Genomic DNA, 23,518 nt, shown 5'->3' on the forward strand with positions numbered 1-23,518 from the left:
TTATCATTTGCAGCCAATAACAGCATGTAGTCAAAAGTATTCTTGTTAAAAGTCTTCAATAGATTTTCAAACACAGAACATTTTGCCAGCTGACATGACATCTTTTTTAAATTCTCAAGTAATTCAAGATGAATAAATACTATATTCACAATCAGCAGAGAAACAATGATAATTCAGAATAAAGCCTTGATCACATCGACATGGGAAGCAGGAGCGGGACGATTTCTATTATAAAATATTTGGTTTAGAATCGCCTAGCTCCCTCCTGCCGCTCCCTTCCCACGTCGATATGTTCAAGACTTATATGGGGAGAAAATTAAGAGCATTCAAGCGGAACATTTCACGAAGTAGCAAATGCTAGAACTAGCAAGACAATGCATCTCACTGAAAATCTACAAACTGTCTCGAGATATTGGTTTAGTGAATTCAAGAAACATGTTTCTGTTGCATAAAAATTCTATTTACAAATTCCACAAATCGAAATGTGTTCAATCTACTTCACTTACCACAATAACACTGACGGTTACCACAGATAGGAAGTAAATCAATGATAATGTGATTAGTTATTTCACATATGAAATAAAAATAAATCACGAGTATTCCTACGATGATCAACGATTTCGATGGTAATTCGAACGATTACAACAGAAAAGTCTAAAATTGAATAGAAATAAGAAAGTCTGTTTGGTCTCACGCGATGAGTAATTCAATAGTGTCACTCCGGAGCCCACAATTTGAAAGTTCTATCATAGGAGCATGTGGCAATGAACTTTGAATCAGGAGAAATATCAAGTCCCATCACTTTCCCATCATGTCCGGACAGAGTCTTCAATGGCTGCCACGTTTTACTTGACCACACCTGCAATAAGCCAAAACATCAATAATTGAATACGATTTTCAAAAATTAAGATTAAGTAGTAAGTTTATAAATTTATCAAAGGGCAACTAGTACTATAATGACAACTCTAAAGATTTCCATTTAAATAACCTAGTTTGGTCATTTCAACTGGAAGCATTATTTACTCATTTGAACGTTACCAATCTTCAACAATCACTGTAATAATGATTGCAATGAACTGAAATAAGTAAAAACTACGACTGGAAATGAAAAAATTGAGCATGAAAATAATTTATTAATCTTCATTCAATCCTAATCATGAAATGGTTATTATACAAAAGATTGTCATTAATTCTTGGCAAGTATTAAAAAAAAACGATTCGCTGCTGCATCCTATATTACCATGGTCTTTCAACCATTCAACTAAATTAACAAATTTAATTGAGTAGACACAATTAACAAATTTAGTTGAGTAGATGGCAATGAAAATCTACCAAATCGAAATTATGGATTGTTCTATCCATGTATTCTGATCAAAAACTCTGCAGTACTGAATAGTATATCATTCTTACACTTCGAAAATCTGAATTTTTTGTGACTAGCTTTATTCTTGATGAATTAGTAGGCTACATAGAAACAATGTAATGATAAGTGTACCTTGGCAGTGTTGTCGTAGGATGAGGTAATGAGGAAGTGGCCGCCAGATCGCTGGTACTTTATATCAGAGATGAGATTCATGTGAGCTGGAATTGTGTAGACGCAATTTCTTCGCCGCAGATCCCAAACTCGGCACGCATTGTCTTCGCTGCCAGTGGCAATGTGATATCTGAATCAACAAACACATTTATTCAACATTATTGCATCGCCAACATTTTAGAAACACAGTCTAGATACTTATCAAATCTAGAAAAATAAATCTGAGAATTCACTACCAAAAAAGACAAACTATAATTGACCGAGCGAAATGAGGTCTAAAGGGTCCCGTACACTAGGGAACTTGGATCGATGAACCAAGGAAAATTGGCGACCGCGAACCAAATTCGTGACGAATTTGGTCTTCAATCTGGATTGAAAACTTTGTTCGGTTCGTCCGCCAGGGACGAATATAGATATTCTATCTTATTATATTAAATATATTTTCTTTCCACAGCAGCTGCAAACTTTGAAACACTTATCTCTAGACCCCGAAAGACATTGAAGTAACGAACGGGTGTTCACTCTCCTCACTACAGTGTGTGGGTCAAATCCTACACGAACTTGGTTCGGGGAACCAAGTTCGCCGATCCAAGTTCCCTAGTGTATGGACCCCTTTAGATTCAAGTCGTCGGTTTTGCATTTCTCTTTATGTTTATATGTTTATATGTTCCGTATTTACGGCGAAACACGGTAATAGATTTTCATGAAATTTGACAGGTATGTTCCTTTCTAAATTGCGCGTCGACGTATATAAAAGGTTTTTGGAAATTTTGCATTTCAAGTATAATATAAAAGGAAAAGGACCTCCTTCATACACCAATATTAGAGTAAAAATCAGACTATAGAATTATTCATCATAAACCAGCTGTCGAGTGGATTATAAATTGCATGCAATGACGCATGCAATTAATATCTCAATGTAAATTGTTAAAAAATCAGCTGTAGTGTGGACTATTAATTGCAAGTAATGAGGCATGCAATTGATTAACTCGAAGTAGCATATTATTTTCTCCCGACTTTTCTTTGCTTTCAACTCGGTAAGCTTTTAATGATAGTAGCATAGTTGTTTACAATAAATTATTAGCATTGTCGGTACAGCAGCCCAAACAGCCATTAGTTTTTTACACACCAATATCTCGCCAACACGACAGGACTGGAGATAATTTACTCTGATTGACAGTATTAGAGGAGGCTGTGGTTTATAACTGCGAGAGGTCTACTGTTCACAAAACTACAAGTAATAATTTCTCTAGATGCTGGTAAAGTTATTGAACTAGGGAAGTGAGGTCTAAGATTCAAGTCGATGGTTTTGCATTTATCTTCATGTTTATATTTATGTTCCGCATTTACGACGAAACGCAGCAATAGATTCTTATGAAATTTGACAGGTATGTTCCTTTCTAAATTGCGCGTCGACGTATATAAAAGGTTTTTGGAAATTTTGCATTTCAAGTATAATATAAAAGGAAAAGGACCTCCTTCATACACCAATATTAGAGTAAAAATCAGACTATAGAATTATTCATCATAAATCAGCTGTTGAGTGGATTATTAATTGCATGCAATGACACATGCAATTAAAATCTCAATGTAAATTGTTAAAAAATCAGCTGTAGTGTGGACTATTAATTGCAAGTAATGAGGCATGCAATTGATTAACTCGAAGTAGCATATTATTTTCTCCCGACTTTTCTCTGCTTTCAACTCGGTAAGCTTTTGATGATAGTAGCATAGTTATTTACAAGAAATTATTATTGTAATGCTAATAATTATAAATGATATTAATAGTTATTGCTTATATTGATATTAATAACTAGTAGTTCTGTGGACAGTAGACCTCGCGCAGTTAAAAACCACAGCCTCCATCAGAGTGAATTATGTCCTGTCCTGACGTGTCGGCGAGATACGGTGTGTAAAACAACTAATGGCTGTTTAGAATGTTGTATCGACAATAATTACTAATATTAATAAACAACTATGACAACTATATTATAACAACTTATAACAACTATTATTATAACAACATAGTTGTAAACAACTATGCTAATATCATTAAAAGCTTACAGAGTTTAAAGCAGAGAAAAGTCGAAAGAAAATAATAAGCTACTTCGAGTTATCAATATTGCATGCCTCGTTGCTAGCAATTAATAGTCCACACGACAGCTGATTTTTTACCAAATTACATTGGGATATTAATGGCATGTATCATTGCATGCAATTAATAATCCACTCGACAGCTGATTTACGATGAATTATTCTATAGTCCGATTTTTACGGTAATATTTGCGTTCGAAAGAGACTCCTTTTCCTTTTGTATTGTCCTTAGAATGCAAAATTTCAAAAAACCTTGTATATACGACGACGCGCAATTCAAATACCTGTTAAATTTCATGAAAATCTATTGCCGCGTTTCGCCGTAAATGCTTAACATATAAACATGAAGAGAAAAGCAAAACCGACGACTTGAATCTTAGACTTCACTTCGCTCGGTCAATTATTGTCAATACAACAACCCAAACAGCCATTAGTTGTTTACATAACGATATCTCACCGACACGCAGGACAGGACATAATTCACTCTGATGGTGAATATTAGAGGAGGCGTGGTTTTTAACTGCGCGAGGTCTACTGTTCTCAGAACTATTTATTATTATACTTAATCGAGCAAAGTGAGTTCTAAGATTCACATCGACGGTTTTGCTCTTCTCTTTATGTTTATATGTTAATATTTATGTTTCGCATTTACAGCGAAACAAGGCAATAGTTTTCAGGAAATTTGACAGAATTTTCCTTTTTGAATTTCGCGTCGACGTACATATTATTAGAATACCCTATTCCACCCTCTAGGTTTCCTAATAATTGCGAAGTATTGCTACAACGCGGACTAGCTACAGTCGGATATGGGTCGGGGTCAGTAGCAGTACTGACAGGTGGAGTTACCGGACCTACACTTTTCCCTCTATCCTGATTCTTTACCCTCTGCTTCATTCGCGAGATTTTTAATTTCAGGGGAAGAGAGTTTGTCCGTGCCGTTGCTGGCCGATTCGGCCCTCGGCCTTTGGAATACAGGGTGGGTGTTAAGGGAGATTAAGATAACCCTATACAAGGAGACGGATCTGACTATCAGATCCCTACCAATAATTCTATTTATAAAGGTAGTACGCAATCTGAACCAACTGCGAATTGACGGCGAGCAAGCTGTACCTGCAAGCCCGGGATGTGGTTTTTCTATGGGGTTTAAGGTGAGAGCTATGGGATAAAGGTATGACGGAACTATGGAGTTATTAGTAGTATTTAAGATGTAGTTAAATAGGGCACGGTATAGGGTGTAAGCTATAGAGAATAGGGTGCAGGGTATGAGGTATACGGTATAGGGTATAGGGAACAGAGAACCAATAATAAGATTATTATTCTCTACAGCAAATAAATATCTGCTCAATAATCCGCAATCTGAGAATTGCGCTCTAGCTCTCAGCAGGCTGGACCTGCTAGCTAAACATAGTATATCTATTTCAATTTTATGATAGTTTGGAGGATGAGGTTTCGGGTGTCGGATTTCTGAATCGCGAGCCTGCAGCTGCGAAAGGATTTTCAGCAATTCTGAAACTGCTAAACAGGATTTCCGCGCTAATCTGGTGACTGCGCACCGGTTATTAAGGGCCAATCTGTGACTGCCCTTAAGGGTATGGGAGTCACTCTCAATCGTCCGAAACGCTTTTAAATTAATAGTCAGTATGTCGACTATTATGAGAGGATAGGGAAGGGTTTACAAGGATTCTCCTAAGCTTCTCGCTGGTCTGAGAACCGCGACTGGGTCGATCTCTAATCTGTGACTAAGATCCTGCTTTACATAAGGTTCCCTACACCTCTCGCTGGTCTGAGGACCGCGACGGGGACGATCTCTAGTCTGGAACTGAGATCTCGTGCTAAACAGGGAAGGAAAAATTAAGAGAAAGAAAGAGAGAGGATGCCGCAGTCTAGGAACTTCGGCAAGGGAGTCCTCAAGCTGTACCTGAGAGCTAGAAGGATTTTAGAATAGGGAAAGTGAAGAGAAAGTAAGAGAAAGGATGCCGCAGTCTAGAAACTTCGGCGAGGAAGTACTCAAGCTGTACCTGAGAGCTAGAAGGATTTTAGAATAGGGAAGGTGAAGAGAAAGAAAGAGAAAGGACGCCGCAGTCTAGAAACTTCGGCGCGGAAGTCCTCAAGCTGTACCTGAGAGCTAGAAGGATTATAGAATAGGGAAAGTGAAGAGAAAGTAAGAGAAAGGATGTCGCAGTCTACCAACTTCGACAAGGACGAACTCAAGCTGCACCTGAGTTCTCTAGGAAAAGGATTGGGCTTTTCCTACTTGGAATTACAGCAAGTCAGAAACTGATAAGCGAATTTAAGATACAGGGCCACTCTATAGCATGAAAACTAAGCAAGGAAAATTTACCATAAATGATAATAATCTCTCTACAAGGATAAAAATTAATCGAGAAAACTTTTCTCAAAAAGAACAGGGATTTTCCCACAAGAATAAAAATTAATTGAGAAAAACTATTCTTAAAAAGGACAGGGATTTCCCTACAAGAATAAAAATTCAATGGAGAAAAATTACTCTTTAAACTGAAGGCCACCTTACTACAGAGAAGGAAAAATATACGGACTACCAGTCCTGACATACAATTACCTTAATCGACGTGGATACTGATACGGAGAATAGCGAACAAATTCCCGCACTAAACTTAAACGTCGTGAAGCGACAGAGTCGAGACTTATAAATTAAGCACTAAAAAATAATCCGCTACAAGAGCCTAGTTAAATTTCCCACTTAACTGTTTGTAGTACAAACTTAAGATCCCTTACAGGTTTCAAAACCAAGGATAACTCGTTCACCCCCAGTGATAAGAATTTAGGAAAAATAGCCGACAAGAAAGAAAATCCCACAAGGAAGTTCTAACTTCGAGTTGTCCGGAACTCGTCCTACAATATTCTATATTGACAGAAAATAGGATAATTCCCCTATAAATAATTAGTACCGGGAACGTCGTAAGGAGAGGAGATTCGTGACCCGATCTCACGCTCAACCACCGAAAAACTGCCTCTTGCCTAGCTCTGCTCCTAGCAGAGTAGGGTCCGTGGAAAATTGGGAGGCCGGGGGAAAAGAGATTGCCGACCAATAGGAGTCTCAGGAGACGATCACGCCACTGGCCATGTGACAGGGTATGAGTCCACTAGTGCTGATGCTAAGGGTGCATCCATGATTACAATACTGCTAATTCCTATAGTACGTAGATTAGCCCGGTAAACAATATTTCTCACCAGAAATTACAAGAAGAATGATACCGACTCAACTCGGTAGTTGCCTATCGCTTTGATGATACGGCTGCTGCTGCTGCAATACTAAATACGAGAACGCTCAGAGTGGTAAACAAGATCTGGAAATTTCTGGTTATGATGAATCTGTTGCTGATGATTTATAGGGGTTGACAGCGATGGTGATGATGTACATACACAACTACAAGTCCAACAAAATATATCTGGCAGTCGACCTTATCCTTATTCTAAAATAGAATAAATTCGCTAAATTATACATTAGACGACGGCTCTACGTCCGTCACAAAAATTCACTTTGTGACAATATAAGGTTTTTTTTAAATTCTGCATTTCAAGGATAATACAAAAGGAAAAGGAGTCTCCTTCGAACGCCAATATTATCTTAAAATCAGACTATAGAATTATTCATCATAAATTAGCTGTCGAGTGGATTATTAATTGCATGCAATGACGCATGAAATTAATATCTTAATGTAACTTGGTAATAAATCAACTGTCGTGTGGACTATTCCTTGCATGCAATTAATAACTAAAAAAACATAGTATTTTCTCTCGACCTTTTTCTGCTTTCATGATGATTCTGGCTGATCTGTTGCCAGTATGTCTTGAAGGAGATTTTGATGTTAGCATTTTCGATACACCAACCCCAACAGCCATTAGCCGTTTTCACACCGATATCTCGCCGACACCGTCATACAGAAAGGATTTACTCTGATGGACAATAGAAGAGGAGGCTGTGGTTTATAACTGTGTGAGGTCTACTGTTCACAGAACTATTAGTACTTTGGATGCTGAAAAAATTATTATTATTATAGTTTGTCGTTTTTGGTAGTGAATTTTCAGTTCTATTATTCTTAATTCATCTAGATCTAAAAGTGTGTAGACTGTATTCTAAAAAAAAATATATACAAATATAATATACATGATCAATATTATATTGTATTTTCTATGATTTAGCGACATGTAAATTTCTATTGAGTATTAAGAGATTGCTAAATAATAATAAATTATTATTATTCTCATTCAAATGAGAAAGTTTTGCAAATGAGAAAGTTTTGCAAATGAGAAATACAATAACAATAAAATTAAACTTCCTGTTGAAAGAATGTTGTAATCCAGCATATCTTCAGTCAGGGTTAGTGGAGTATAAATTAATACAGATTTAGATTATACGTCAGTGGAATTGAAAATAATTTGATTAAATTATCGAGCAATTGTAAAGCAGTTGTAATTATGATTTGTTTAACAAATTTGGTTCACAAATCTTATGTGTTTAGCATTGAAATGATGGCACAATTTAAGCGACTCTTTGAATGTAACTAGAACTTAAAGCAATACACTTACTATGAATATAAAAAAGTGTGTGTGAATGAATAACAATTACCCATCTGGCGAGAAGTCAATGCCATAAATGGACTTCAAATGTCCTTCCAAGAACATAATGCAGCGGCCTGTTCTCAAGTCCCAAACTCGTCCGAACGAATCCAGCCCTCTGCAACACACAAACATAAAATAATCATTATTCATATGATTGATAAAAGATATCATTGTCAGTTCAAACAAAACATAGAAGCTATATCACACAGCTTTAGCTTTTAATTAATTATGTCGAAAAGTTTTGGAAAAACCAATACAAAATCGAAGAATGTATTGAAAAGAACAAGTCACATAGAATACATTGTTATTCTTCATTATTTATATGAAGATGAATCATAAAAAATAGTAGGTTGATAGTTCAAAGATCTTTCAGTTGTTATTCATTTCCAAAAAAAAATCGTTGTGTTTTAGAAATTCAAATTCAAAGAATTTTACGATAAGTCAGGAAAGTAGAGACAGAAAATTCATGACGCACTAAACAAATTTATTCAGGTAGAACTTTACAAATTACAAAAAAAAAAACAATAAATTATTGTGCATTTGTAGCGTACCAAATGTAATGATAGCAAAGTTGGATCGCAATTGATTATTCCTTGACAACCTGTACCAAAATTTAAGTATTTTTCACGCAATGGAGAGATTCACATATGAAGTCAGCACATGATTAACATTAGTTTGCTAACCTTGCCTGTCATTAGACAAAGCAGATAGCTCTATCATTTTTCAGCACCGCACTGTTCCCAAATCGTTTGTTGGCTATGAAGAAATACGTATAATGGACTATCAAAATATTTCATTTCAATAAAAGAAATGTATTATTAAATCATGAAAAGATATATTTTCTTGAAGAATAAAATATATTTGAGATAAAATTGATCATTACTAACAATAATAAACAATTGTTAACATAACATAAGATATACCGGAATAACTTGAATCACAACTATCTACTATAGAAGGCTAAGAATTGGTAATTCTGTAGTTCCATCATCTCCACTGACCTAACGGGAATCTTACTATATTGAGTAGTGTTTTAATTAATAATAACTATAACTAATTATGATAATTTTTAACTTAATAAATACAATGGAAAAACAAATTAACCCTACCACGTTCTTAAGAGTGCGTGGTGGTAGCAGTCGGCCATATTGAATGGATGTCCCATATGATCATGTAATCTTTTGAAACGTATAGTACCATTATTTATGTACGAAAATTAACTTACAGAGAATCAAATATGTACTTGTTACATTAATCATTTGAAAACTAATTTCATAATTAAAGCAAAAATCAACTTTTAAAAATGTAAGCTACACGTAGGCCTACCCAGAAGCAGCGAGCGCGCCGTCCTGTTGAAAGGAGAGACAGTAGACGGGCTTGGTGTGGCCTTCCTGATGGAGGACCTCCTGACCGACGGCCAGGTCCCACAGGCGCCAGGACGAGTCGAAGCAGCAGGTGCCCAGGAAGCGACCGCTCGGGTGGAATGCGATCCGACTTACTCGGTTCGGTGCGTGCCCTTCCACGTCCGCCAGCGGCTCTTCGCTAAAAACACATTTTATCACTGTTTTTTTATAGCTTTCCAGAGGCTCTTATCTGAGTATAGGAATTTTCAACATTTTCAACAGATTAGTCTGGTCACTAACATGTATGATAAACATGTTCATCATACATGCTTTGTCATCAGCGAGAGGTTTATAACATAACATAAACAAGCAATAACAATAAATAAACCACTGGAAAATTACAAATCATAACGATAGAAAATTGATTTAACATTAAATTTAACATTAGATAGAGCAGCGAAGAAGGAAAACGACTTATATTATTGGGCTACTGGACAAAGCTGATGAAGACAATACATAATCAAATAATGAAAGTGACTCTTACAGAACAGTGAGATTCTTCAAGAAAGGATTCACTACACAACCCTATGGAGTGAAAAATAAAGAAGGAGGCTTAGTAACTGAGAGTCAAAAAGTACTAGAAAAATGGAGAGAATACTTTTGTGAATAACTAAATGTAGAGGACCAAAATGGGATCTCCCTAGAAAATGAGCAGTGTTATTATTACATGGATCAGCCTAATGTAGAACCCCCAACCAGAGAAGAAGTGGAAAAAGCTATCAAATCCTTGAAAAACAACAAGGCACCTGAAAGAGATGAGATAACAGCATAATTATTAAAGAAAGGGTGCAAAGTAACTACAAAATAACTGTGGGAACTGATCCTAGAAATTTGGGAGAAAGAACAAATAGCATCTGAATGGCAAGAAGCTTTTATAATGCTCCTACTAAGAAAAGATGCTAAAGAAGTCTGCGGTAATTACTGAGCCATCTCGCTTCTTAGTGTACCCTATAAAGTGATATCAAAAATTATTCTCAACCGTCTAGAATACTATTGTGGCGGGATAGTTGAAGAGCACCAAGCTGGGTTCGTGAAAGGCAGAAAACAACAAACCAAGTTTTCATTTTAAAAGAAATAATAGCAGAGTATTGGGAGTACAACATAGAATTCTTTGCAGTTTTCATAGACTTCTAAAAAGCATATGATAGTATTAAAAGGGATAAACTATGGAAACAGCTAGAGAAATTTGGTATCCAAAAAAAACTCATTCATTTGTCAAAAATGACTGTGACAGGATCAAGATGCTCTTTTAAAATTGATGGCCACTACAGTGAACCGTTCTTGGTTAATTCAGGAGTCAGACAAGGAGATGGGCTCTCTCCAATTATATTCAACATGGCCTTAGATGAAGCGCTTCACAAAGTAGCTCAACAAGATGTGGGTGTAGAGGTTGGATTGAAGATTAATGTATTGGCTTTTGCAGATGATGTGGCAATTATTAGAGAAAGTGTAGAGGACATGATAACCCTTACCAAGTTGCTATTACGAGAAGCAGAAAAAATTGCCTGATAACAAATGACTCCAAAACTAAATTGATACATTTTACAAGAAACCAGAGGGAAAGGATGGGTAGCTTGAAAATAGATGAGCATGAATTCGAGCAAGTACAGGAATTCAAATATCTCGGGGTAACAATCTCAAGTATCCATTACGATGAGCAAAATTTGAATTAAGATTGTTTTCCAAAATACCTTTAATTTTGATCCAGTTTGTGATTTCATTTCTCTCAAGATACTCGGTGAAGTTTACTAAGAAATGCATTGGATTCTTTTTGTCAAGTTGCATTTGGAATTCAAACCTTTCGAAATTACTCTTGTTACCAGTATGATTACACATCGGTTTTGTTGACATGTTAATTTTATTTATGTTTTTCCTAACCTCAGTTATAAGCAGCTGTATTTTCTTGACAATCTATTTTCAAAGAGGATAATACCTTGATTTCCTTGTCTATTTTTTCGTTTAATTCTACAACCTCTTTTTCAACATGCTTAATACTTTCATTATCTTCTACATTGATAGCATCTTGTGTCATATTTTGTTGCTCAACTATGATCTTATTTTTATTTACTCTTTCATTAACCTCATTGACCCTATCAGAAACTTGAATGATTTTGTTTTGCATTGATTTTTCTACATCTAACATTGATATTTCAAGATCATTAGTTTTCTGCTGTAGATGACCTATTTCTTTGTGATTTTTACTTAATGTATCATTTATCTCTTTTATTTCCTGCTTCGTACTAACCTGCTCTAGTCTTATGCTAGCAAATTCTTGCTTCATATCATCAAACCTAGCACTTTGATCTTGTTTCAAATTATCAATCTTAGCATTTTGCTCATCAATCTTAGCATTTTGCTCATCAGACCTAGCATCTTGTCTATCAAACTTTTGTGTTAGGAATGCTATAAGATTTAGATCATTTTTAGCTCCTACCATACTTGTTTCATTTGATATTTCTACTACTTCCTCATGAATTGTTACATTTGAAACGTTTTCACTTACAGCTATACTACCGTTTGAGTCATTGTTTAAGGTTAGGTATAAATCTTGAGATTCTTCATCTAAGTTTTGAATGTTTTCACTGGATAAAACTTCATTATTTTTATTGTTCTCCATCTTGCTACCGCATAAAAAATATTTACAAATTAGAACCTGAACTTTATCGAACCGATTTCCCACTCAGCAGCATCTCCCATTCACAATCTATCAAGATATCTATCCTACCAGTAATTTTTTATAACCAGGGATATATTTTGTAGTTTTGATCCCACACCAGGACGTACCATTTGCCGTGCTACCAATTTGTCCTAAATAGGTTGAATAGCATTTTTCACCTATTAACCTAAAGAAAGTTATCGGCTCCAAAATGATAAATTCTTGATAAATTACGAATTATGAATAAGAAATCCAGTTTTCAGAGCAAACTAACTTATAATTTTCATAAGAATGTTGGCAATATACAACACAAATCCACAGAACAACACCTTACAACACTTAAACATATAGCATCATTATAAGCTAAAATACTTATCCATTTATATAGTTGAAAACAATGGCTATAGGCTTGTAAACACTCAAATAAAATTATACAAAATTAGAACACCATAAAACTGTTCAAATCTCAAATTAAAACATTATAAATTTCAATTTAACAGAAAAATATTCAGAGAGCACAAAACACTTTCAATAGCCAGCCACCATTTTTTTAGAGAAGAGCCAACAATGACCCGCCTTTTAGATGAAGCCTAGAACAGTGACGTTATGAACACGTCATCGATATTAATTTCCAAAAAAAATATAAATTACAAGTTTAGAATTTACATTTTACATTTGTTCTCAATAAAACTTTATTTCGAAACTGTTATATTAAATTTATTTATCCTCTATGCTGTTTATAATGATATGTTAATTCTGAAATAGAACTCTGTTTCAGTGATACCATGGAATGTGCAACACAATTATTTATGATAAATTCTCAGTTTAAAGTTGTCCGCATATCGATTACTCTGATATTTACTATCAAGTTTTATAGATCTCGAATTGAAGATTCGATTTTAATTGAGAAAAAATGTAATATTATAAATTTAGATATTGTAGAGATACAAAATAGGGTAAACTCAGCAAACAGGTGTAAATGCTTGCAAAAAATCACTTTCTTCAAAGTCCCTATTTCATAAAACAAAGCTCAGACTACACAAAACAATTATAAGTCCAGTACTACTCCACTCTGAAACTTGGAAAATGACCAAGAAAGAAGAAAAAAGCGAGAGATGTTTATGGGCCCACGTATGAGCAAGGAGAATGGAGGAGGAAACATAATAAGGAAATCAGAGAACTCTACAACAACCCAGACATTGTAAGCGAAATAAAATGTAGGAGATTACATTGGGCCGGGCACATAATCAGAAGAGAAGAGTCCAATCTGAAAAAAGTTTTAGCACCCAACCCTCCAGGAAGAAGACCCCGTAGGTGATCCAGACAGATGTTAGATAAGACTGACATGGAGAGGCTTGGAGCGACTGGAAAAGATGCTGAGGAGCGAACTACGTGGAGTGAGTAGGTGCGGCCAAATATCAACTTAGATATAGATGGCCATGGGAGTAAGTAAGAGCAGCGAAAAACAAATAAACATCATAAAATTGCAAAACATAAGATACAAAAAACTAACCTCAAAAAATTTTACTTGAAGCCTTTTGTTGTGATGTCGCAGCAATGTATGATGACATGTGTATCATGTATGTCCTACCGTTAGTGGTCGGCTAACACAAAAAAAAAGAAAAATCACACAAAGGAGCCTTCTCTTCACACATACTCTTACTGGTATAGAAAATAGCTCACCCATCAAAAAGGTTTACAACTCCTTTTCAAAAACATCGAGATCTTCACAATTTTTCAAATGAGTTGGACGTTTTCTGATAAATTTATGGCCCATATTATGTTGGTTTTTCTCAAAACAAGCTGTTCTGAGGTGATTGATTAATTTTAGTATTTTGAAGCTGTAATATTACATTTTTTCTCGATTAAAATCGAATCTTCAATTCGAGATCTATAAAACTTGATAGTAAATATCAGAGTAATCGATATGCGGACAACTTTTAACTGAGAATTTATCATAAATAATTGTGTTGCACATTCCATGGTATCACCGAAACAGAGTTAACAGAATTAACAGATGAATAGATCATTATAAATATAGAGGATATATAAATTTAAAATAACAGTTTCGAAATAAAGTTTTATTGAGAACAAATGTAAAATGTAAATTCTGAACTTGTAATTTATAATTTTTTGGAATTTAATATTGGTGACATGTTCATAACGTAGTCACTGGTTTGAGGTGTGGCTTTGCTCTGTACTTTGGGGTTCTTCTCTCTAAAAAATGGTGGCTGGCTATGTGTTCTAATTTTGTGCTCTCTGAATATTTTTCTGTTTAAGTAAAATTTTTAATGTTTTAATTTGAGATTTGAACAGTTTTATGGTGTTCTAAGTTTATATAATTTGATTTGTGTGTTTACAAGCCTATAGCCATTGTTTTCAACTATATAACTGGATAAGTATTTTAGCTTGTAATGATGCTAGATGTTTAAGTGTGTAAGGTATTGTTTTGTGGATTTGTGTTGTATATTGCCAGAATTCCTATAAGTTGATTTGCTCTGAAAACTGGATTTCTCATTCATATGCAATAGATCCATTCATAATTTATCAAGAATCTACTATTTTGGAGCCGATAGCTTCCTTTAGGTTAATAAGTGAGAAATGCTATCCAACCTATTTAGGAGAAATTGGTAGCATGGCAAATGGTACGCCCTGGTGTGGGACTCAAACTACAAAATATATCCCTGGTTATAAAAAATTATTAGTAGGCTGATGTCTTGATAGGTTATGAATGGTATGCTGCTGGATGGGAGGTCAGTTCTGGAGTGGTCAAGTTTTAATGATTAGATATCAGTGCATATTACAAAATGGCAAACATTAAAAATGATCTGAATCTTATAGCATTCTTAACACAAAAGTTTGATGAGCAAAATGCTAAGATTGATAATTTGAAACAAGATCAAAGTGCTAGGTTTGATGATGTGAAGCAAGAATCTGCTAGCATAAGACTAGAGCAGGTTAGTATAAACCTTCTATTAAAAGATACACATGAAACATTGATTGATAATCATGAAGATGAAAACAAATTGAAGCAGGATGATAGTAGTGTTGAGATACAAGATCAATCATTTCAAGTTTCAGATAATGTAGGCCTAGTTACTGTTATTGAAAAAGTAAATCCTAGTGAGATTGTAGAATTGAGTAATGGAGTAGGTAGGGAGTTGTCTTTATTGAAAGTCAACAGTAAAGAAAGTAGTATTGCCAAATTGAAAGTTAGGAAAACAGTAAATAAAGTGAATGTTTACATGAGACAGGTTTCTGTAGAGGTTAGGAACAATGTAAACAAAATGAATCTTGCTTTGAATCAAGTTGATGAATTCAACTTTCAACTAAAAATTGAAAAGGTGTATGCAAAGCATTATCTAGTGAACATGACTGACTTTTGTAAGCAAAATGGCTTTGTTGAAACAAATGAACCCATGAATAAAATTATGTTCTTGAAGAAAACAAAGCACAAAGTCACCATTGATGTGTTAGTATTCAAAGGTTGTTTCAAGTTGCTTACTTACAAGATGATGACTGTGAATCACATGATGAAAGGGTATTCCCCGGCACTATGTAATGATTAGGAATCCTGTGTTATGCCGGGATTCAGAATAGCATAATTGCTACGCAGTGTATGGTAAGAGTCCATAAGAGTCCGTTGTGTCTTTTTTCTTTCCTGTAGCCTATTTTTCTTGGCCCTGAATCGTTTCAAATTTCGAGTCTTTCCTGTCTTTGTGTAATGTTCAGTAAATTTCTTCTATGATGCATATCTTAACCAATCTTGTCCATAGTCATTTAAATTTGTATTTTTTCTGAAATAATTTTGGAAGTTAAAATAGTAGCTTATTTTCCTAATCTTTAAATTGTTGATAAAACTTAACTTTTCTAAAATCTATCTATTGTAGTGTAAATAATTGTTTGCTTGCAGTATATTTTTTCATCATGTATTACATATTTTAATTATGTCTATTTTTTGTCAGGTATCATATTAGGTAACTAGGTTTTTCAGAGCAAATTATGTCCCATTTTCTCATTTGTAGTATATTTTATTAAATATACTTCCTTATGAAAGTTTAGTACTGACATGTAGGATAGGCTCTAATTAATCTTTCTCTTCCTTGTATTATTTAGGAAATTTATTTACCCAATTTTCTTTTTCTCTTATTTGTATTTTTAGGGAACTTATTTACCCATTATCCATCTTGATTGTCTTTGTATTGTAATCTTGAAATGTTTGTACTTATCATACAGTCTTCAAATTATGAAATTATTTAAAAAATAAATGGTTCAATTTAGAACATGCTGAAATTTAATCTTATGTATAAATTCTTTTGTTATAATAATAAAACTTCAAAATTTGAAAGTATTAATTAATTGTGTCGCCATATATATGAGATGTTCAATATAAATGAAAGTTAACTTGAATAATGTTTTCATTAAATAAAAACGTCTTGTCATATTATTAATTGAAATGAGTTAAAGGTTAAAATTTCTCTAAAGTTTTTGTAATTGATGTATTTTTCTAAATTTTAAAAACTGTTTGTTCTATAAATTTTGATATGATTGATTATCGTTTGAAATGGATGCTGGAGTGTATGTAGAATTTTTAGTGGGGTTTGTTGATTAGAATTTTGCTGGTATGTGATTGTTTTTCGAGATGGAAACCCATTATTGCCTAAAGAAGGAATAACAGAGGTTATGACTTAGAGAGGCAGTAATGAGATGATATTTTTTGTGTTGATTACTTATGTTGATTGCCATAGATGCAGATTACTTATGTTGATTGCCATAGATGCAGATGATTACTTATGAATATTGATTGCCTTTGAAGCAAAATATTATTGATGTTTTGAATGATTTCTTGTTTAATGATTGATAGTAAAGTTTTGTCATGAAATGTAGTTTGTGTTTAGAACATTGAAAAGTCGAAATAAACTATAGTATCCAACAAACGATGATTAATAATATTGAATAATTTGCTTTTTATAAAATATTTGAACAGTGAATAAATGGAAATGAAATTATTTTTTTATTAAAATTTTGTAATTGATGTCTCCATTGAGTTTGAGGAGATTTCACAATTTTTGTATTGCTGACTGTATAATAAGATGTTAACAAATTTCATTTTTATATTGATTATATACTCAGAAATAATTTTCATGTGTATTAGTTTGTATTGGTAGCCTAATCAAAATTTTCTTTTTAGTTTATAAGCATTTTAAAATAACAAGTACAGCATGGACATTAACATCAAAATAATTATCACGTGAATCTCGAAATCGACAACAAGTGAATGCCATGAAGAGTGTTAAGAACATTTGGGTGATTTTCGAACTAGTGTGACTCATTAATTGAATATCTACGCCAATATCTACGCTGATGCCTACACCAATGCCAATGCAATATCTACGCCAATATCTACACCAATAACTATGCTGATATCTACACTGATGTCTACACCAATGTCTGCGCCAATGTCGAAGCCAATGCCAACGCCAATGCCGACACCAATGCATACGCCAATGACAATGCCAACGCCTATTGCTGACCATGTAACTCAAACTGCAACACTACCACATTACCTGGAGGTAATTGCCATCCATGTTCACGTTCGCAACTTTGAATTCAGAATAACAGTTACAGTATCATGAAAGAATTGATTCAAAAAATCCTCTCCTAAATTATTCCTGTATGCAGAACTCTAAACCTTGAAAGTTGAAAATATAAAAAAACCAAACCTTACCTAAATTAATCCTCACCTAAGTTAATCCTGTATGCAGCGTCTATCTCTTTTCCAAAAAAAAAAAACAAATTACATTGTCATTTCAAGCCTGAAATGTACATTGTATAATTATATGATACAAAATTTACGTGACTCTGTATCGAGTTTGGTATGCAGCCGTCTACTACAAGCATGAGGCAATGCTAACTGAGATGTCACCTGTATTGAGTTTGGTATGCAGCCGTCTACTACAAGCATGAGGCAATGCTAACTGAGATGTCACCTGTATCGAGTTTGGTATGCATCAGTCGACTACAAGTATCAGCCCAACACTACGTACATCCAGATCAGCCCAACACTACAAGTATTCGGATCAGCCCAACACTGATGTCATCACACTGGTGGTAATCCCGTCCTGTCCCCAAACCTATGGATTGGGGTACAGTTAAGATTTAATTCACGAAAACGTCACGATATCCTGTCTTTATGTGTAGGCCTATATTATGATATTGCACATATATCATGAAACGGTACGAGGTAATTGTGTTCAGCTCGAACGCCACGGAAACAGGAGAAAATGAAACGAAACGATGTTGACTTCTCGAGCACAATTCTTGAAGTGAAGGGTTGGAAGATAAACGGGGAGGATGAAGGAGAGGTGAGGGAGAGAGGTTATCTTGCCTCTTTGGGAGAGGGGGAAGGGGAGGAAAGCACAAACCAAATCAACCTGCAATCAAGGCTGCCGATCCTCCGTGAATCCACCACACTGGAGTCACACTTAACTGAAATTCATACTGAGTGCCTTAACGGACAGTTTTCCAAAATTTGCATCAATAAAATTAACCGCGTCAATAAGTGAAAGAAATGAACATTTTTTGATTTATTGAATTTTTATGTGAAAATTAAATGTAACAATTCATCAATTCATTTAAAAAAACATTTTTGTTTGTTCAACATACTAAATATGCAATTTTATGCAATAAAAAATTGAATTTTTCTATCTATTAAATTTATGTGAAATTTCAAAAACTATTCTATATATATATTAAACTTTCTGTTGAGATATTTTCCTTAAATTATAAAGCTAAATCTGAGGTGATTGATTTTAGTATTTTGAAGCTGTAATATTACATTTTTCTCGATTAAAATCGAATCTTTAATTCGAGATCTATAAAACTTGATAGTAAATATCAGAGTAATCGATATGCGGACAACTTTTAACTGAGAATTTATCATAAATAATTGTGTTGCACATTCCATGGTATCACCGAAACAGAGTTAACAGAATTAACAGATAAATAGATCATTATAAATATAGAGGATATATGAATTAAAAATAACAGTTTCGAAATAAAGTTTTATTGAGAACAAATGTAAAATGTAAATTCTGAACTTGTAATTTATAATTTTTTGGAATTTAATATCGGTGACGTGTTCATAACGTAGTCACTGGTTTGAGGTGTGGCTTTGCTCTGTACTTTGGGGTTCTTCTCTCTAAAAAATGGTGGCTGGCTATGTGTTCTAATTTTGTGCTCTCTGAATATTTTTCTGTTTAAGTAAAATTTTTAATGTTTTAATTTGAGATTTGAACAGTTTTATGGTGTTCTAAGTTTGTATAATTTGATTTGTGTGTTTACAAGCCTATAGCCCTTGTTTTCAACTATATAACTGGATAAGTATTTTAGCTTGTAATGATGCTAGATGTTTAAGTGTGTAAGGTATTGTTTTGTGGATTTGTGTTGTATATTGCCAAAATTCTTATAAGTTGATTTGCTCTGAAAACTGGATTTCTCATTCATAAGCAATAGATCCATTCATAATTTATCAAGAATCTACTATTTTGGAGCCGATAGCTTCCTTTAGGTTAATAGGTGAGAAATGCTATCCAACCTATTTAGGAGAAATTGGTAGCACGGCAAAGCATAGTCTTCTCTATTTCTTGTATTATATCTATGAGTATTGGCATTTCTGGACGTAGTATTTTTCTTAATATAGATAATTAACTCATAGATATAAATAGATGGAACGGTAAGTACACCTAGTTCTTTAGAATGGCTTCTACATGACTCTATTGGCATAGTTCTTTTAATTGCCCTTACAGCCTTTTTTGGAGCTTAAACCGTCTCTCCAAATTTCTGCAGGACCCACCCCACACAATAAAAGCATAACGGATGTGTGACATTATGAGTGAGTGGTAGACTGCCATTAGATATTAGAATCTATTGTTGAAGTAAAGCGACACATTAAAAATAACATCATAGCGTGATCATCATAATTATATCAATTTCGTTGCTTACTTATAAAACATAGCCTATTGCATGAAGCAATGCGATGTTATCAAATAAACAAGGATAGCTATTTGTAAAATATTGCTTATATTTATTATAAAGTAAATATAACTTTACTTTTAAATAACAATTTATCTAGTAAAAACTTTAATTTTGTGGTGATGATTGTTAGACATTGATAATTTACAGAAGTGGACTGACCAGTAGATCCCTAGTTTTTTGATGCGAGGGTGGGTGGAGGATGAAGAAAGCCAACTGCTCCTGCGCGGTTTGTATTCCTAATTTACAATTACGGCTTGCTTGAGGTCCAGTTTATAATGGCAGTATTTAATTAAAATTGGTGTTGCTATCCTTGACTATCATTCAACAAAGCAGATAGTGCTATCCTTTTCTGGCTCTGCAGCGCTGATAGATCATTTTTACAACGTAGAAATATCATTTATGAAAAAATTGTTAATCTCAATTATGAAAATGTATTATTATAATCAATGAAAAATTTTCAATGGCCTGAACTATATATTCAGGCGAGGTCGGAGCTTCAAGCAAGGAACTCTCCACCAATAAAAGCCATACAAATTAACTTTTATCCGTGCAGAAAAATAACAAAGGAGTATTATCCAACTGAGACTGATCAGTCTCGACAGCTTCAAGTCTGATGATTCATTCCTTTACTGCAAGGCGATCGTTACCACAGCCTTCTCTTATTAGAGTAAGATGTGTTGTAGACACAGACATAGTGTAAATACTATAATATTTCAAAGTTGAATATTATCTGTTTTGTTAAGAATATCATGTTATTTACACTACATCATAATAATGTAATAAGCATTCTGAAAAGCGTATCTTTTCTTAATAATCATAATTTAACTAGAAAGATTGTGGTCACATTGCAATGGTGCAGCAATATCAGCTATCACATGTTCAATAAAAATGAGATGTTTAGAACATGTAAACAGCTTTTTAGAGGTTATTTAGGGTTATGGGGATTAATAAACTTACTTACAAGTAATAACTGAATTTCAATTTTTCATAATAAATTGAAGCTTGCGTTTTTTCAACTACGGAATGGAAATAAAATTTTACTTTTTGTTGCATTTGATAATCATCAATACTATGATGTTACAAGTTACCTCCGAAGTTGATGATGATGGAGATGATGTAAACAACAATATTTTTTATAATGGTGATGAAGATGACGAAAATGAGGAGGGTGACAGCTCAGTGACTGAAAACTTATTACAGCAAGAAAATGGAGATAATAAAATGAACAATGAAAAAATGAACAGTCTGAAAAAGACGCTGAAGCATTTTAGTAACAAGGTAACATCGTTATTTAAGAAGAATGACCTTAAAGACGAGAAACTGATAATGAATAATACAACTGAAAAATTAATGACGTTGAACAGAACAATTTCGGCTGAGAACAATGCTACGAACGAATATAGTCGAAATACAACTGGAAGAGCTACTTTGATGAGTCAAACAGCAGAGCCTAACAAATTAAAGGGAAAAGAAACAATTCAAAGTACATCTACTTCTAGTACTGAAACCACAAAAGCTAGAACTTATTCTAAATCTGTTCAACCTGTTTTACCAACTGAATGAATAAGAAATAATTAGGCTATTTATTGAAAAAATAAAATTATTTGATTAGCTTTAAATCAAATTGATACGGTATTTATTCAGAACAGTAATTCATCTTAATTTCATCTGATAAATATGTGAGAATTTAATAGTGTTGTTAATGTAATAAGAATGCACTTGCATAAATGTATATTTCAACGAAATTTACCGTAAAAACGGTAAAGTTTTGTTCATATATTATGAAGATATGCACAATAAATTACTACCGCTGAATGTGGAATGCGTGAAATTTTTATTGGTTGCTTGAATAGAAAATTTATTATAATCTAACATAAATCAGCTTGATTTTTATTAAGTACAAAGTTTGAAGGATTTTACAATGTAAATTGTATTTTCATTGAATTTACAGATATACTAATACCAAAAATACTCTGCATAATTGAGAATTAAATTCAATAAAAATGATCATATTGATCAACTTTTTTATCAACCTACAAAAATCTAAGATATTCATGTTTAGTAGGTTTAACGTTCATTTAAATAAGATGGAATAAATAATATAATCGTTTACTCTATTTATGTTTCTTTGCTCAATTTTTTGTAATGCAAATTATACTATTTTATGTTTGGTTTTTTTATTATCACTATTGTAAGTAGAAACAAACAATATAAAATAGGGAAATAATTTGAATATTTTAATTTTAAAGTTTTTCAAAACGTTCATCCATTCATATTTCAAATGGTAAATGCGTACACTCCTTGTACATCAAGTTCTACTTTTCAAAAGTATAACAACGAATTGCCGAATAATGCAATAAATCGAATATTATGTTGATGGCTAATACAGGACGACTAATAGCAATATATACTATAAGTGATTTTCAAAAATAATTTCTTCTTACATTTTTCTTCAACTGGCAATAATAGCCACCAATTTCAAATTACCGAATCAAAATATTAAGCTATCAAATATCAAATTAAAAATTGAAAAATAATACCGTATTTACGACAATGTTAAAATGAAAGCATTACATTACAATCAAAACAGGGGTCTTTTTGCAATGGATTTTCAAAAGTATACTATAATGTGAACATAAATAAAAATATAAATCTGAGTACCCTTTTGAATTATTTTGTCACGACATGTTTCGGCTACTGATGTCATTTTCAAGATTTATATTTTTATTTAGGCTTATGTTAAAAGTAGCCCTAAAGAAAAAGACAATATAATGTGAACATTATAGATCAACGACTAATGTGAACATTATAACATGGTTTCCGATGCTGGTGCATCAACATTAAAACACGGTTTCTGAAGCTGGCAGCAAGTTTCAATTTGACAAAGTTTTCAGTACCTCAAGTTTTCAGTATGTCAAGTTTACAGTATGCCAAGTTTTCAATTCGTGAAGATTTTAGTTTCCATCTTTCAGTCTGTCGAGTTCTCTTTTCGTCAAGTTTTCAGTTCATCAAGTTTCCAGTACGTCATGTTTTCAGTATGTAAAGTTTTCAGTTGTCAAGTATTCAGTTTGTCTTGTTTTCAGTACTTCAAATTTTCATTTCAAGTTTAATGTTTACTCTCTCTGAGTAGCTTTTTACCTATGTATTGTAATTTCAATTTTTTACCAAATAGGCTAGTTGGTTGATTTCTAA

General features: G+C 33.5%; 1 protein-coding gene across 2 annotated transcripts in view; it reads right to left on the bottom strand.

The window, feature by feature from the left end:
• Nucleotides 1-438: 438 nt before the first annotated feature.
• The window catches only part of LOC111058491 (U4/U6 small nuclear ribonucleoprotein Prp4), a 35,601-nt gene continuing 12,521 nt past the window's right edge, over nt 439-23,518 (bottom strand). For both annotated transcript variants that reach the window (XM_022346027.2, XM_039427562.1), the window contains exons 7-10: nt 9,557-9,772; nt 8,238-8,345; nt 1,496-1,664; nt 439-859 (exon numbers count right to left, since the gene is read on the bottom strand). In XM_022346027.2, coding sequence (XP_022201719.2) covers nt 716-859; nt 1,496-1,664; nt 8,238-8,345; nt 9,557-9,772 — 637 coding nt within the window. In that variant the 3' untranslated portion in view covers nt 439-715. The remainder of the gene's footprint in view (nt 860-1,495; nt 1,665-8,237; nt 8,346-9,556; nt 9,773-23,518) is intronic.

The sequence above is a fragment of the Nilaparvata lugens genome, chromosome 4 (genome assembly GCF_014356525.2).
Source record: "Nilaparvata lugens isolate BPH chromosome 4, ASM1435652v1, whole genome shotgun sequence".
Classification (NCBI taxonomy): domain Eukaryota; kingdom Metazoa; phylum Arthropoda; class Insecta; order Hemiptera; family Delphacidae; genus Nilaparvata; species Nilaparvata lugens.